The sequence below is a fragment of the Lepidochelys kempii genome, chromosome 6 (genome assembly GCF_965140265.1).
Source record: "Lepidochelys kempii isolate rLepKem1 chromosome 6, rLepKem1.hap2, whole genome shotgun sequence".
NCBI lineage: Eukaryota > Metazoa > Chordata > Testudines > Cheloniidae > Lepidochelys > Lepidochelys kempii.
This window is the reverse complement of record NC_133261.1, coordinates 45,358,502-45,376,017: the sequence shown is the minus strand read 5'-3', so window position 1 is coordinate 45,376,017 and position 17,516 is coordinate 45,358,502. Positions and strand designations below refer to the sequence as shown.

Sequence of the window (17,516 nt, the reverse complement as noted above, 5' to 3'; positions counted from 1 at the left end):
TCTTGATATAGTATGCGTACTTATCACCAACAGATACAGTCGCATAATTGCTATTGCACAGATTTTCAGTGAAATAAAATTTACTGGAAGACGGTTAGGTGATGAATATGAGTGCTTTATTGTGTGTGACGTCATCATACAAGAAAGTCTCCAAAAATTTCTTCACACATGACAGAATTACCTACTTCAGGTCATGTCTGCAGGGCTCCTGCACTATAAAAAAATACATCATTGCTTAGTACCCCTGAAAATTCTTTAAAAGAAAAAGGGTGGGAGCTAAATTTTGCTGTAAAAAAAAAAAAAAGTACAATATTTACCCAGTCCAGCGAGGTGTTGAGTGCCTCCTCCCTGCAATGGAAGTGGATGACAACTCCACACCTCAAAGGAGTTCTCCTTACCTTGAAGGACTGGTCCCTAAATATCTATAGTTTAACACAGAAATCAAACTCTTTTCTCCAGTTCGTCAAGAATAGTCTTCATGGGCTAGATTTTGACCAGCCCCAAAACAGCCAACCAAGGGAGTAAAGAGTCCCTTCCTAGGATAATTACATTAAGGCTACTTAGCTCTTGCTGTGAGTGCTGGGGGGAATGCAGGGGTTGTGCATCAGATGTCCCTTCCCAGGAAACAGAAGGGACATTGTCCTCCTGCCAGGCTTGGCAACAACACGGGCCGGCTCCATGGTGGGGCCAGGGGGAGGCAGTCCTACACCTTCAAATGGACTGTAGCAAATTCCTCCACCCTGATAACAACAGAGGACCCTGGGAAGAATCAGGCCTCTCAGAGGTTCAGTGGTTTGTGAGGCTCTTCCTGAAGCAGCACAGCTTATGCCCTTTCCAAAGGGCTGCACTAAAATGCACAGTCTAGCCTAGAGTTGTTTTTTTGGTATCCCCTTAATTTCTTTGGCAAAAGACTAATGAAAAATACAGTTATGCTGCTGAGTGATGAAGCAGAAGGAAATCAGCTATCAAAAGATCTTGATTAAATGCAAATATTTATACCATAAACGACAGTGCAGGGAATGGTACAGCTGCTAAAAATCTCAGTAACATTACTTTCCCGTACAACCTTGCAAATATTTTGCAGATTATTCTGGCTGTCATCACTTCTGGCTCTAAATACGCTTTCACCTTTTATTTTCTGAAATTTTTTAAAAATTGAGTTTGGCTATTTCATGTGCCACTCTGAGCTGAAAAATTAAGCATCCTGACGTATGGAGGAAGGTTTGTAATCATGCACTTACTGAGAAACATCGCTATGAAAGAATCACTAAGAATTTCCTGTTCAACACACTGTCCCATGGTCTGTTCTCCTGACATCAAAATACAGTGAATTAGACACTTCCAAACTCTCCAGAATATCACACTTAGTGGTTCTGCTAAGAACACAGATATATGGAGTTAGCCCAATGGTCTCGTCTTAAGTGTTTGCCAGTGTCATAATACACAAAGTTAATTCATTGTCTCTTACTTCTCAGGCAGGAAGGGGAAGGAGTATTGCAAGGACCCAACCTGAGGTGAGAACTAAGTAGTGTCCTGCATTGTTCAGAAAAATCACTACAACCAATAACTCCTTGGCCGGAAGTAAGTGGAACTTTAAATAAAATTGTGTGCCTGAATAACTTGGAGGCTCCAGCAGGGAAGTATCTGCCCCCAAAGCCTGGGAAAAAGATTAAAAAGAAAATGGATGGGAGAGTCCCCAGGCCAGCCACTGAGGAGAAGGGCATAGACAGACAAGGACAGTTCCTGTGAGTCAAGCTGTTAATAAGTCAAGCAGACTGCTTTCTACAGAGAATTCAGTTGATAATGGCTAGTGTTTAATGCAGCTAATTAGCAACAAGGGCTGCTCCCAATTGCCTTAAAGATACTTTTGAAGATGAAGGAATGTGGCAGGGTTACACCAGGCATTTTGATAACCTCATCTCTTACTATCAAAGTCACTTCCGAGAGTACTGACTCAAGAGGTCAACACGTCAAAAAATGACATTGAGAGCACAGAAATGCTGATGTGCTGGTACTGCACCATCAATTCAAGACATGCTATTTGGGAAGTAACACTGCTATACAGATTACAAAGGCTTGGTCTACACTTAAAAATTAGATTGACCTAGCTATGCGCTCAGGGTTGTGAAAAATGTTGCATCTTGAGTGCCATTGCTAGGTTGACCTAACTCCTGGTGTAGACATGGCTAGGCTGACGGAAAAATTCTTCCATCAACCTAGCTACTGCCTCTCAGACAGATAAACTACATTGATGGAAAAACCCCTTCTGTTGACGTGGGAAGCACCCACATGACGGCACTATAGCTGCAGTACCATAGTTGTGCTGCTGTAGTGTAGACATGGCCCTAATGCCACTAGCTCCTGCAGGTATATGGCATGCAAGCGACTGGTTGAAAGACACCTATGTATCAACTGACGAAAGTGTACTTCCTCTGTGTTCATCACAGGCATCCTATTGCTACATCGATGGAACTGCTACTTATAACCTGCACTAAAGGAACTGCTGCATTAGACTGTACAGCTCAGAGTTGTAAGAGTAAGACAAATTACATTTAACTACTTAATGATGTTAGGTTCTCTTTCATTCCTATTATTATCTGTATTACCATAGTGCCTAGGAACCACAAATAGGGCAGTGCTTCCAAGGAATAAAATATTGAGGGAGAGAAAACCTTTGCATTTATATGACTATCAAGAACCACTCTGTTATGATTATCTAAGCTCGCTGGTTGACTAGTGCGCTCAGAATAATTCAGTCATTCATAGTATCCCATTGTTGTAAAGTTGAACAAATTCAGGAAGTGGCCCATTGCCCCAAAGGATTGGATTTTGGGGCAGTAGTAGGTAAGATAAATGAATGTGTGTCTCATAGGATGGCACAGCATTTTTTGTTAGTCACAACATGCATCCTTGGTAGGAGTCCAGCACCATCGATTATTTTACATGGCATAGCCAGTGACCTCAAGTCCAAATGCACCTTATTTGTATTATGAAAAGAGGATTCAGAATGGCTGGGGAATACCTTCCACGACATCATCTTCTGAGAGTTTGATGCCAGACATAGCACGCTGAACCAAAGCACTTCTGGAGGCCGCAAATTCCTGAGTCCTCTCTCTTTTGGTAAGTTAAATGGTACAATTATGAGACAGTCTGACAACCCTGCTACCGAATTGTTGGGACACGTTAACCACCGGTGTAATTCTACCAAAGTCAACAGAATGGACTCAGGGATAGCATTTGACCCATCATTCAATTAAAAATTGATTAAAAACATCACTCAGTCTTCTCTCTTATTCTTGACCGGATGCAACATGAACCCCTAGGAAGCCTTCTGTTCTTGTTTTTCAACCCAGATGGTGGTGAGCCTCAAGATATTTGAGCAGGGAATTAGGTCCCCTCCTCTCTCTGTGAAAAGCTTCATACACAAATGTTTGCTGTAATTTTCTTTCTGCAGTTTTCTGGGATAATTCCCACCCTGGCTGTGTCTCTTGTCTCTGTAATAGCTTGTTGGCTTTTGTATGTCTGTCACGGGTTTGCTATATAAATGCATATGAGGTAGTGTGCATTGCCTGCCATCACCCACTGGAAACTGGTATTCCTTGCTGTAAGTTAGAATATTGGTGAGGAATGCAACACCCATTTGTTGTAAGATTAATAAGTAATGTGTCCTTTTCTTAAATTTAATTATTGTATTTTGGCAGCACGCCTAGGGATCCCAGTCAGGAATCAGGGCCCTACTGTACTACGTGCTCTACAGACAGATACCATAAGATGTATGTTGGTGTATTAGCTCTGATTGTGAAGCAGCTTTGCAAGCAAGATCCAAAGCAACCTTCCTGATCTTTTGCATCTTAATTTATCACAGGTCCTCTACACCTGGTGTGATAAATTGGGGGGGGGGGGGGCGGACTCCCTTTTGTGGACACCCAGCCAGCCAGTTAGCTATAAAATTCCTCTTAGTAGCTGTTCTCTACTTGCTTTACCTGTAAAGGGTTAAAAAGTCCACAGGTAAAAGGAAAAGAGTGGGCACCCAGCCAAAAGAGGCAATGGGAAGGCTAGAACATTTTAAAATTGGGAAAAAAATTCACTTTGTTCTGTTCTGTTGCTGTTCTCTGGAGAGAAGGGACAGAGCAGAGACAGGGCTGGGACTATGCTGTAAAAAGCTTTTTGTCAGGTATGGAAATCATCAGATCATACCTAAACCCTACTCATAAATCAGAAAATGTCTAGGAATGTTAGGTTTATTTCTGTTTATTTCTTATTGGCTTGTGGACTTCTCTGTGCTAACCCCAAATGCTTTTTGTTTTGCTTGTAACCTTTAAACTGGACCTCAGGAAGGTTATTCTTGATGAATAATTTTTGTAAGTGGGTTTTTTAAATCTAGCAAAAGCCTAAGATCCAGATGTATTTTCTTTCTTTTTGTTTTTAATAAAATTTATATTTTTTAAGAACAGGATTGGAATTTTGGTGTCCTAAGAGGTTTGTACACGTTGTTTAATTAGCTGGGGGCAACAGCTAATTTCCTTTGTTTTCTTTCTCAGCTCTTCCCCGGAGTGGGGGTGAAAGGGCTTGAGGGTACCCCACAGGAAGGAATTCCCAAAGGCACCTTCCTGGGTTCCGAGGGGTATTGCATTTGGGTGGTGGCAGTATCTACCCATCCAAGGTCAGAGAGGAGCTGTAACCTTGGGAGTTTAAGACAAGCCTGGAGTGGTCAGTATTAATTTTTAGAATCCTTGTGGGCCCCCACCTTCTGCATTCCAAGTGCCAGAGTGGGGAATCAGCCTTGACATCTTCTCTATGGACTCCTTTTCTTTGTTCCCTCACCCAACTCCCATCTTGTGCTTGCATTTTTGCTGACACCCTCTACCCCCTTTCGGACATACTTCTGGCACCATGTAATTATTGCTACTACTGTCTCCCCACCACTGTCCCTCAGGTCCAGCTCCTCAGGCCTCCTCATGTTGCTTGAGTTGTGCTTCTTGCCCCCATAACAGCAGTCCCCAGCTGGACCTGGGGCACAGAAACGCTGTGCAGCAGTCCTACTAGTGAACTAGGCATCAGCCCCATTCAGCCCTAATAAGACTGCCCCAGATGTCCCTCAACCCCAGCATAGCATCTGCCTTGAGTGGAATTCGATTTTCCTGTCAAATGAAGATGTGCCTAGAGAGTGCTGCCCTCTGCTTTCCTTCAGCTGGTGAACGTTCCCTTGGGGACCGGAGTCATCAGGAGCAGAATAAAGCAGTTCCTAATCTGTTCTTACCCTCACTAGGGATCTGTGGATAATCAAGGAACCATTGCCAACTCCCTGATGGCCCCCTCATGGTGTGTGTGTGTACACCAAGGCACAGAAAGAAGTTATATAAAGGGTATGCAGTTAGAACCAGTACCACAATCACAACAGTATAAACCATCAAGTTTTGAGGGGGCCACTTTTCATTCTGAACCCCTTTTTTTGGTATTAATATTTTTCTATCAATAAATGATCCCTGAGATAAAGAGTCTTTCATCGTTCTTGTTCTCAGACATTTAAAATGGCTTTTCAATGGACTACACAATGAAAAGCTTGAGAATTAATGTGCTAAATTCTGTCCTCATATCATAGAATCATAGAAATGTAGGACTGGAAGGGACCTAGTACAACCCCTTGCACTAAGACAGGACAAAGTATTACCTAGACATTCCTGACAGGTGTTTGTCTAACCTGTTCTTAAAAAGGATGGAGATTCCACAATCTCCCAGTGGAAAACTTATCCAAGGGCAGATTTTGGCCCATTATCTTTGGTTTGGTTTTAAAATAAAGGAATGTTGCTTTTGAAGAAGGCAAACGTTTCAGTCTACTAAAAGGTGCATTCAAATTCTACTTACAAGTGACATCTATATTTTAGCCAGACTTCCTTAAGAGGATAGCCCACAGAAAATATGTAAACTACTACCTTTTTAAATGGCAAAGTACACAACCATCAGCAAAGATTACGCAATCTGAACTGTCAGAGCAAGTTGTCATAGCAATTCAGTCATTTATCCTCCAGCACCCATGCTGCACCCATGTAAGAAAACAGTGTGTTATGTCCTTTAAAAATAGGTGACTAGTAGTCTACAGTGGTAAGTTACAGCACTGTAAACACTTTGGACTTCCCAAGCATCACTGATTTTGAAGCAAGAAGAAAAAGAGCATATTTTAATAAATGCCTCATTTTCCGATTTTCTTTCCACTTTCTATTTTTGCATTACAGTCTAAATATGAACTTTCCTTAGCTCTGCCCAGTCTGGCTGAAGACTATCCTTGATGAGGGGGAGGGGGACCTTAAAGCATTAAAAATGCCCTTGATGAAGGATGATTAGGGTGGAGATGGCAAGTTCTTTGAAATGTCTCATTCTCCCCACTGCCATATCCTCGGTCCTCCCTGGGTTTGGTTTCAGCCAACTACTCTTCATTTGTGTGCTGACGGTTTCCAGGTGCTGATAGTGATGACAAAATATAGAGGTGGGTACGACGTGTGTACTTGTGGCACCTGACCTTCTGTTGCAAGTCCACCAAAACAATTTCAGATAGAGATTGAATGGGATTGAGAATGAATCTTATGGAACTTCATAGGTGAGGGCATAGTTGCATATCATAGTTCTCCAGGAAGGGTCTGAACTAGGTGACCTGTAGACTTCTCCCAGGTGCAAATCCAAGATTTTGAATCAGGATCCTCTCCAATTACATCAGGGATTGGCAACATTTGGCATGCAGCCCGTCAGGGAAGGGCGGCCAGCCCATCCCTCGGCTCACGCCGGTTCCCACAGCCCCGATGGGCCTGGATCAGCGATCAGCGGCCAGTGGGAGCTGCGATCGGCTGAACCTGAAGATGCTGCAGGTAAACAAACCGGCCCAGCCAGCCAGGGGCTTTCCCTGGCAGGCCGTGTGCCAAAAGTTGCCGATCCCTGGATTACATCATTATCTTTGGGTGAGAGTAAGGGAAACATTTAGGAGGACAAAATGTGCCAATAAAGAATACCTCAGAGAAACTGATTTAGTACTTAAAATAAATGTATCCTCTCTCTAACTGTTATATTGGTCTTAATTTCACATATAGTATGGCAAGTGGGTGGAGAGGGAGGTGAACTGAATTTAGCTCCATATCATTTCTTTGTGTGCAAGCTTACTGTCAAAGGCTAAAAAGCTGCATTCAGACCTAGGCAATCTTTCTTAAAGAGGGTGTACACAGGGACTATGTGGCTACTGCCCATATACAGAGAGTGCCAATTCTACTCTGACTTATCAGTGGCTTTTGTAGAGCTGGGTCTGACTGCTCATGGGTTTATAAGAAGCTAACTATTTTTGTGCATGTGCGCTCACAAATCAAGTGGTCTCCTACTCCATCCCCAATAACAAAATGGGGGCAGACTGCACCACACGTTGGTTTTTTGGGACCCACAGCTGTAGAGAATTAGACTAGGAGCTGCTGAGGCTTCCACAAAGCCTCAAGAAATTTCTTATCTATCTTATGCTTCAGGGCAGCCCCATCCTGTTGGCTCAGGAAAACAACTAAATCCAGTATCATAAGGGGGTCTTCAGCTTAACAACACATAGTGCTACCTCCAGGACACTGAGCTGAGCCAGATAGTTTTCAAATAATGCCAAAGAGGTATTTGTATGCTGAAGACTCAGTCATACAAAAGAGATGAGCATAAGAAAGGATCTTGAAAGAGGGAATTCAAAAAGACCATGCTGCAGAGTAACTAGTTTAGGTAATACTAGGGGCCTCATACACAGTCACTTGGAGGTTGAAATTAACTTGTCAAAACAAGAACCATAAGGGAATTTTAAAAAGACTTTCCCACCCTCCCAAAATAATACAGTTTACTGAGCTCACTAGCATTTTCTCTTGAAAAAAGGAAAACATAGGAGTTATGAGCTTTGTTAGAGGTTTCTAGAATACAAAAATCCTCTTCTTACATTGGCAGGGTTGGAGTTCAGCTAGAACACATTCATTTAAGGCTCATTTAGACAGGAAGTGATTAATTAACATGGGTCGGCCAATATGTTTTTCACCACCACCTAGGGTGGACAAAGCCAGTGATGTTTAGAAACTTAGTTAACTGGTCGTGGTTAATCCTACTGGGAAATCTTTGCCCAAGGGTTTGCCTTGACTAGAATTTAAAGGTATGTGTGAGACACATTCCAAGACTCTAGGCTAGACAAGGCAATGTATACATTTACCATGTGCTAGCTGGTTAAGCTGAAGCCTGGGCTATATCCCCAGGTGTGTCTCTAGACTTGCCAATGCTACAAACTTCCTTATCTTCACTAGGACGTGACTACAACACACACATCTTTTTTCCTAGTGAAGACAAGGCCTTATTTTTGCAGACTTGACAGGCTCTTTGTCTCTGGTTTCCCATTCTGAATTCTGGGATCCTCTATCTTTATGTTAGTGAGGGAAGAATTATTCATCTTTTTATTATCACCACTTTAAACACCCACTTTAAACAATACCACTTTAAAAAGGGTGTGCTAATGCTATTCTAAACCACCCCATTTAAAAGTCACATTTGCTTACTTTCAAATGAAACATCTTCCACCAGGGGCCCAGAAAGATGCCTCTTCCAGCCCAGGCTTCTTCTCATACTAGCAGAGCTCAGCCCTGGTGGCCTTGATATAAAAGCCACACACTATTACTTGTAAAACCAAACTGATAACCAAAAAGGGAGGAGACTGCAGCTTAGTGCTGATGAAGAAATAGGAACAAAAGGGGCATCTAAATTACACACTGAAATCGATACTATGAATGCAAACAGCTGTGAAATTTCAGCCAGGTGGTCATCTTCAGCTACAGCCAAGAGGAAAAAGTAACTCTAGTCTTTTCCTTTGCAGATACTCCCTGACTGCAACCCTAAGGCGAAACACCACACACCTCATTTTCTACTGTCAGCGTGCATTTTAATTAGTTCTTTTGTTCCCAAAACAAACACCGTCTATTAAATGCAATGCTCAGAAAATTCTAAAGCAGAAACAAGATGGTTAATTCCGACCAAGAGCATTTAGTGCAGTAAATTGCACAGAGGCAATTAAACATTCAAGCAGTTCTTCATTCTCCCTTCCCTGGTAAATTACTGTTACTTTTATATCTCTTGCTCCATTTGCCCATCTCAAAACAAGAGGTCAGCCTTCCCCCCTACTCTTACAAAAAGGAGAAAGGCCTCACTTGTCCTATTCTAATAATTCACCAACAGCTTCAATGCATCAACCAATTCCCTTAACCCCTACATATTTTATAACTGGAGAAGTCTTAGTCTAATTTGGCCTTTATGGATACAAATTTAAGAGTTGCTCCATAAAAGATTTTGTATTCCTTAGCTAAGTTGGTACTGGTGATGAAGCTGGTTATATTTCACAGTATATGGACTGGCCATGAATATTATTTGTCGAGGAGCATATGTACACAAGTGCATGGGGAAAAATTAGCGGGTGCTCCGCACCCACCGGCAGCCAAGCTCCCCCCCCCTCCCCTCCCTCCGAGCGCGCCGCGTCCCCGCTCCTCCTCTCCTTCCCTCCCAGCACTTCCCACCCCCTGCCGCCTAACAGCTGTTTGGCAGAGCTTAGGACTTTCTAGGAGGGAGGGGGAGGAGAAGAGGCAGGGCAGGTTCAGGGACTTGGGGGAGGGGTGTGGAATGGAGGTGGGGACTTTGGGGAAGGGGTGGAATGGGGGTGGGGTGAGAGCAGTGCAGGGGCAGGAGGGGTCAAGCACACACCGGGTAGAGGGGAAGTCAGCACCTATGCACAAGTGTAATGTCACTGTCCATTGTTTTCCCCAATAGTTGTATTATTGAACATGATATACTTCTCAATATTTTCACATTCACAGGTCAGTGATCTAATGGTTACCACATGCAACCTGGAGACAGAGATCCCAGGTTATATTCTCAGCTCTGCACCAACTCACCATGGGTATGTCTTCATTGCAATGTGAGAACATGCTTTAGCCCAGGCTCAAGCCTAACCCTCCCCCCGCCCCTTGCATCTACACTCCAACTGCACAAACCCAGGACTCGGACCGAGACTCCCAGAACCTTGCAGGGCTGGAGGGGCTGAGCTCAAGTTAAGCTGGGACCCAGGGCTTGAGCCCTATTATTTTGCAGTGTAGACGCAGCTCCGCTTGACTTGGGTCCCAGGAGTCTGCCGGAAATATCCTACAGTTCCATGGGACAACTTCCTTAGTCCTCTCTATCCCAACAATCTGCAAAACGTTCTATGGAAAACAGAAGCTGCCATCCTCCCTTTGCAAATGGCAGCAGCTCAGGTCAGTATTAACCCATTCTCTTCTGATCTCCAATCTGCAAGCACACTATCGGAGAGAATCCTGGGCTTGCAATGGAGAGCAAACCGAGCAAGTTGCAAAGTGAGCTGCTTCAAACTTCCCATAACATGCAGAGCCAACAGTAAAGTGTTCCCAGTGCACCATGGTCCTAGGGCTAGAGCAGCCACATTTTGGGAGTGGGGGAAATGCTAGGGACTCGGCTGTGGTTACTTTGACTCGGGTTTGCACACTACAGTGTGGAACACCAGAGGCCTAGGTTTGAGCACAGATTAGAAAAAGGGTTAAAGTACAATCTAGACTCTCAAAGCCAGGGTTTCCCAACATGGATCAGCTGACACAAGTCCCACTAATCCGGGGCTTACACTGCAGTGTAGACATACAACATGTGTCCTTGGTGAAGACATTTAAGCTGTTTCTGCCTTAGTATATATATATATCTACAAAATATATATTATATGGCCAGAGCTGCTCACAGCCTGGCTGTGTTGGGTTCACAATGGTTTTATGGAATAGCACCCTGCAATTTGGTCAGGATGAGACTAGAAGCAAAATAATCCCTTTAGGACTGCCTTGGAGATTCAAGTCTAACAAATTTCAACCTTTAAGGAGCAATATCTCCCACCACTTACTGGATCTCTCATTTTGTCCCCACCCATAACCTCAAAAGCCCCGGTATCTCTCAACTCTTCAAGAAGTCTCAGTGCTCCTTGCTGGACAAAATAGTTCCCCCCCTTGCTCTTTGGAGAGTTCATGAATTTTGCAGCGGAGAGAGCATTCTCCCAATACATTAAGGCAATGTTTAGAATATACGCCCCCACGCTACAGTTGAGTGGATTTAGAGCATGTTTCGTATACAGGACCAAATACTATTTTGACCCAGCAAAACAAAAAATTAATAAATTACTATGGCAAATATGGACATGAGGCACAAACTCCCCAGAGAGAAGCAGCAGGACAAGCGGCTTAAATTAACTATTCCCTACCAGGGGCACTTACTTCTCCCCTACCAGCCCTCATGTACGGATAAGGAACTGGTGTGCTGGATCTTATCACTTAAAATTACACACCCTCCCAGGGTAAATAAGGAGCCAGAGGTTTAAAAAGCTGAAACTGGAAATGAAAACAAACTAAAGGTCATAAAGTCAAGGAGACATTCTGTTTTGAATAAGTTAAGCCTCTGCATTCACACCATAAAATTATCTGCAGTTACATATCCTGAAAATGAAAAGCCTTTTGAAGAACTGATGGGTTAGAGTACTTGGGTTAATTTGGTAAGTCATGCAACAAACAAAGTCAGTGGAAATCACATGGCTAAAACCCTGCATGCCACTGTAAAGAGGGGTTAAATATCAGAAGGAACTAACAAATCACGTAGAAATGCATCAGGACATCATTAAGCCCGATTTTTTAGTTAAGAATTCGTATTAGCAAACGGTTTATGCTTTTCAAAAACACTGTAGTATCTAGCTGCATTGCTCTTGTAGCTGTCTATAAATACTTTATAAGTTTGGTCAGGAAACTGCGGCCAAATTCTTCCAGGATTTTAAGTTTCCATATCAAGTTCAGGGATGTAGCATGTTAATGTTAACATTGTGTAGAGAATATACCTCATTAACTGCTGTGGCAAAAGCCTTGGTGGTCTGCTCCTCAGCGACTTTGACCGCTGCAGTTTCAGTCACTTGCAAATTACTTCCAGATGAGTATCAGTTACAGCGAGATAGAGAAGTTTTACAACAACATTTATAAATATTGCAAGAATCCTCAAGGCATATGATAAAGTGCACTGTGAGCTTCTCTGCAATAAATGTATGGGGGGGGGGGGGGGTGAACAGCAGCAGCTACAGCACATATACCCAGAGGCTGATTTTCAGCTGAGAATTAGTTGGGCCTACCCTATTCGTACCTGTGATTATTTGCATGTAGGATGTCATTTAATCATCAAATACCAATGGACTGGGCTTGCAGATCAGATACTTAGTGATGTTGACTGCACCTTTAATTAGGAGATAAGCTTTTACATACCTAGCACTAAGCGTCTTCTTTTAATATTGTTAATAGTCATCTTAGCATTTAAAAAAGGATCCTGTTTAAAATCTGACAGGCCTTCAAACTATCCACTTCCCTAACGCAACGAAAATAGCTGCTTCAAATGAACCTTACTCCTTTTGTTATTCCCCCAGCAAGGCTCAGGGTCCTAAATTATGCATCTATCCGCCTCCATTGAGGCATCATAAAATCCTGTGACGTTATTTGGCAATTTACTAGATTGTGAGATGGTGGGATAAACCGAGGTGTTGCAAAACCGAGGAAGCAGAAGGCAGGCAGCGGCAGGTGGGGCTGAAGCACTGTCTTTTTGGAACAGCAGGAGGATATTTGCAGGGGAAGTCTCCTGCATGGAGAGCTTTTGAAGCCCTGTAACAGTCGTGCTCTATTCCTGTATGATTTAGGAGCTGTGCAGCAGGAGGCAGCAGCTGCCATCCAGAGCTCCTAAGACCGATTAGAGTAGAGCTCCATTCCTCCATGGCTTAGGAGCTGCACAGATGGGGGATTACCTGCCATCTGGGGACCCCGACTTCTGCAGAAGTGCAGTTGTTGCCTCCTGCACGCCTCCACTCTACTTCCTCTATGGCAGTGCTGCGCCCGGTTTTGTCACTAGTGCCCATGGAAATTTTCCACTCTCCAAGCTGGCCACTTGGTCCTCTTGCTCCAAACATCCGAAAATGGCAGGGGGGCAAGCTGAGGACCTAAAAAAATGCCCTTTTGTTTGGATTTATCTGGCACAATGAGGTCCTGCTCATTAAGTATTTATGAAGCACCTTTCAAATCGAAAGAATGAATGCCCATATCAAAAAGGAGAGGTCCCTCATCATTCCTCTCTGCGAGGAGGTGCAAAGATGGGTTTTGGTCAGTTTTAAGGAGGTCATTCCTAAGAACTGAGTTAGCAAAGAAAAGGTGCATCTCACACCTAGAGCTCATCAGGCTTTGCCTCTGCCGCTCCTCCTGTGGCAAGGAGTCCCACAGGGTAACAGTTCAGTTTTCATTCAACAAGGCTCTCTAAGATCTTGCTGGTTTTGTTTTTGAAGTGGACCTCTTTTCCGCAGCAAGCTGCACTTGGTCCTAGAAGCACGTTTAGACCTTCCAGTGGATTAGTTAGATTGCTCCACAAACCAGTTCAGCTGTCAGTTATCAGCTAGCACAACTGCGTATGAAATAAAGAATCTTTTATGGCTTACAGCATTTGCCTACAGGTGGGCCTCAGCACTACATGGACTGGTGTGGAACATATTTTGTGCCATTGGTACTCCTGTAAGCTGTTTTCTTGCTTCATTTTATATAGGTCATCAGAGAACCACAGGGACCTGCAAGACAAGTGGTTATTTTGGGACTAGTTCATTGATGGTTTCAGTCAGCAGTTGGGTAATATTTCAGTAATTCATCAACAACTACATTTATTAGATGAGGAGCTTGTCCCTTTCAAGATCTTCTGGTCACAGAAAATGTCCAGGTGGCTCTGAGGGAAGAATCAGTTCACTGAAGGGGAAAGAATGGGTACCTCTTGAGAAGTGCTGGTGGTGGCCCTTCCAGGAGTATGGTATGCTGTCAGTGCTTCTAAGTTCTGGGTCAGGCATGCATCTAGCTGCACATGCAGTCTGAGACGGCCTGGGCAAAACCCTGGTCAGTCATGGCTCATAGCATATCTTGGGCTATTATGTCAGATTATTTTTCTACATGGAATTTGAAGTCTCCCAGGACAATGAATCTCAGCTGAAGCTTGACTAATTCTTCTAGAAATGTGGCTAAATTCTTGACAAATGAGTAAGTCTGATATATAAGTTAGAAGAGTCTTCATGATTTGTTGCCACTGCAGTCACATTCCAGCTGAACAGACTCAAATACTTTTATTTTGGAGATAGACTCTTGCTTGTTATCGTAAACTGGATGAAATTATGATCACACAGCATCCACTCTTGGCCACTCTAAACCCACGATGTATTAGGTATCTCACAGAGACTGGCTGGGGCTTCTGCCAGTTTGGCTTCATCATCAAACCCAATTTTTATGATGCATGCCAGGTCAGGAACCTTGTGATCAGTTCATAGACGATTCTCACATTAACGAACAACCTTGCATTCACCTGTACAAGTCTAAGGTAACTGGTTGTCAGCTGATGCAATTCTACCAGTCACTGTGGCATCTGAGAGGTACAGAATATGCAGCAGTTGCCTGTTCGGTGTTGATCACCTTGGGGCTTTTTTCCTTGGGTGGAGTCTTCTTGTATCAGTGATAGGTTAGACTGAATAGGTTGGGCAGGTTTTAGTTTCAGTGCTTCTGGGGATTGCAGATGCTGCACTCTTGATTCCCATGGTACAGTAATGGTGATGGGTGCTTTTTGGGACAGGGATAGAGTGGTGATATAGCTAAAATGGTTGCTGCTTGTGGAGTGGAGGTGCGCATCTCCCCCCTGCCCCATTGCCATGCAAAGCAAGGAACGGAATAGCCTTAAAAAAAACAACCTCAGCTCTTGGGCCTACGTGACTCGCACATAAAAAGGACTCTAGGATTGTTTCTTTTGCAACAAAGGTATGAATGTGTCAGAAATAATGTTTGACAAATACCAATTTTATTCTAATTTTTGAGTTGTTTATTTGGATACATCAAATAACCACGCTAGCAAGGATTTAAAACATCCAGATGTTCAGAACTACAGCCTAGTTTAAAGCCAGGTCTGATTGGTTTTTTCCCCTTCCAAATTCCAGCATTACAGTTTGCAATGAGATACTTTGTAGAGTATGGTTCTTGAGCAATAAAGCACTAGTATATGGTGGCTGAAGGCTCTGCCTTTTTTCTCCTTACTTCATGACACACCCCAGGTTTATGGAGATTACATAATGAAGTGCACACCCACCCAGTTAGGTTTTATTGCTTCATTACTTATAGGGAAAAACTGAAGGATCCCACAGTCTGTGTGAAGGTGGGTTTTTTGGTTTTTAAATTTAGTGTGAAATATGAACAAATGAGGAATTTGAGAAAGAACCCTGGACAGAAAACAAAACAAATAAGATACATTGGAAACTTAAACACACAAAACCCAGAAACACATTTACATCTATTATAAAGCACTTAGGGAGGGGTCAGACAATCTAAATCCTGAGCCAGCTGAGCCTTCCTAACCCTGTAATTTTGCATGTAGTCGGCACCTCCTGCCATGGCACAAACTTTTCTTAAACTGTTCCATTTTCAGTGTAGCACTGCTACATTTTAAAAATTACGGTGTGGGAAAGAACACTGTCTGGAATCTTGAAAGCAACTATATTACTTCACTAAACAGTTCTAGATTTTATTGACATAGGGGTGTCCAGAGCCTGATGGGAGAGGACAGTTCTTCTGAGTACATTAATATAAGGAATCTCATTTACAGTTAGCCTGGGATGAAGAAACTCATCTTTGCTTTACAGGACTATTGACCTGAACCAGAATCATGTACAAGACACAGTGAAAATCTTGGGGTCACGTGTACTTTTATAGTGAAATCAAAACGCACTGCATCACCGTCTCCACATTTTTGCACAATACCTCAACCCTACCAGGGAAAACGTGTGATGCAACAGTTGGAGTAGGACACTGGGAGCCAAAGGATCTGCAATCTATTCCTAGCTCTGCTACTGACTCACTGTGTTATATGTTCTTGTACAAATGGCTTTTCCTCTGTGTGCCTTACATTCCTCATCTGTGAAGTAAGGATAATGCTTCCTTACCTCACAAGGCCATTTTCTAAATGGGGAAAATGAGTTGTGTTTGAAAAATGTATTTAAAACATTTTAACCAAGGGGATTTTAGTTAATACATTTTGAAATTCAATTTTCTTTCCCAGTCTAGACAAAATCGCTGACAAGGTTAACAATATTTATCATCTCAAAGCACTTTTAAAGACTGAAATTATTAAGCAATTCATAATCAAGGGGGCAATAGAAATTTCACTTGTATATTGCTTTTTATTAGAACACCTCAAAGCTCTTTGCAAAAGGTGAGTAGCATTATCCCCCTTTAACAGATGGGGAAACCAAGACAAATAGTGGCTAAGTGCAATTTATTACTGTTATTGAAGTGGTAATTCTGACTAAGATAAAGGCTTGTCCCTCTTCCTGTTGAAACACAAAAATTATTAGAAATATTTAGAATAGAAAATAGAATCTACATCATAACTTTTTTGCTTCATTTTTACGGGGGGCTTCAGCTGCTGCTCAGAATTCTAAATTAAGGCCCCAATTCAGCAGAGTACTTCCGTGAGTGAATAGCCCATTCAAGTCAGCAGGAATACTAATGTGCATAAAGTTAGGATCATGCTTGAGAGACTTATTGAACTGGGGCCTAATGACGAGACTGGATGTGAGGTAGCTGAGCGATGTGTGGAGGGGGGAAGACAGGATAAGGGAAGATGCACTGCTAAAACTAAGAACGAATTATAAAAAAGAGGTTGTAAACACAAGGCCTCTATTTCTTTTCAAATACATCCTGACCTACACCATGCTGCCTCTGTCACCTATAGGAGTAATGGGAGTTAACTGCACAATAACTGAAACAATGTATTTATGGAAGCTGTGCAATAACTATACTGTAACTCCATTGGAAACAATGGCAATTACACTTCTCCTATGTTATCTTTGGATAACACTATAATTAGTATGTGTCACCACTGTAGTCATGATTAAAATAATTACTGTAAAAAGTCTCTCATTACTAGCATTAACCACTCTGGCTTCCAAACATATATAAGTCTTTTTTTAAAGGTATAATTGCTCTCTCTGTTCACAGCTCATCCTAACACCACAATTTGCTTTCCCACCCATTTTCAGGTTAACTGCACAACCACCCCACAGCACTGTAAAAACAGCCCTGACTTTACATGCAAAATACTTACAGCTCTTCAAGATAAGGAAAGTTCTTAAATGCATCCTCTGGTAGCTTTGTGATATTGTTCATACTGATATCCCTGGGAAAGAAGAACACACAAATGAGTCAAAAGATAAGCAATGTTACAATTTAGAACATGAAGTAAATTTAAACAGATCAGTTGCTGAGATAATAGAAAAAGCTTTTTCCAGTGTAATGTTGTGGTATCTGTAGGAGTTTGCAGGCTAAACTTTCACAGTGTGGTGATCTAAAAATATAGCGCATCATGAAGGATTGATACCAAAGGCTTTCTTCTGACAA

The 17,516-nt window shown here is 42.6% G+C and overlaps 1 protein-coding gene across 2 annotated transcripts in view; it reads right to left on the bottom strand.

Moving 5' to 3' along the window:
• Positions 1–17,516, bottom strand: part of LGR4 (leucine rich repeat containing G protein-coupled receptor 4) — a 125,547-nt gene that overhangs the window by 50,745 nt on the left and 57,286 nt on the right. For both annotated transcript variants that reach the window (XM_073347792.1, XM_073347793.1), the window contains exon 2: positions 17,224–17,295. In XM_073347792.1, the coding sequence (XP_073203893.1) occupies positions 17,224–17,295 (72 nt within the window). The remainder of the gene's footprint in view (positions 1–17,223; positions 17,296–17,516) is intronic.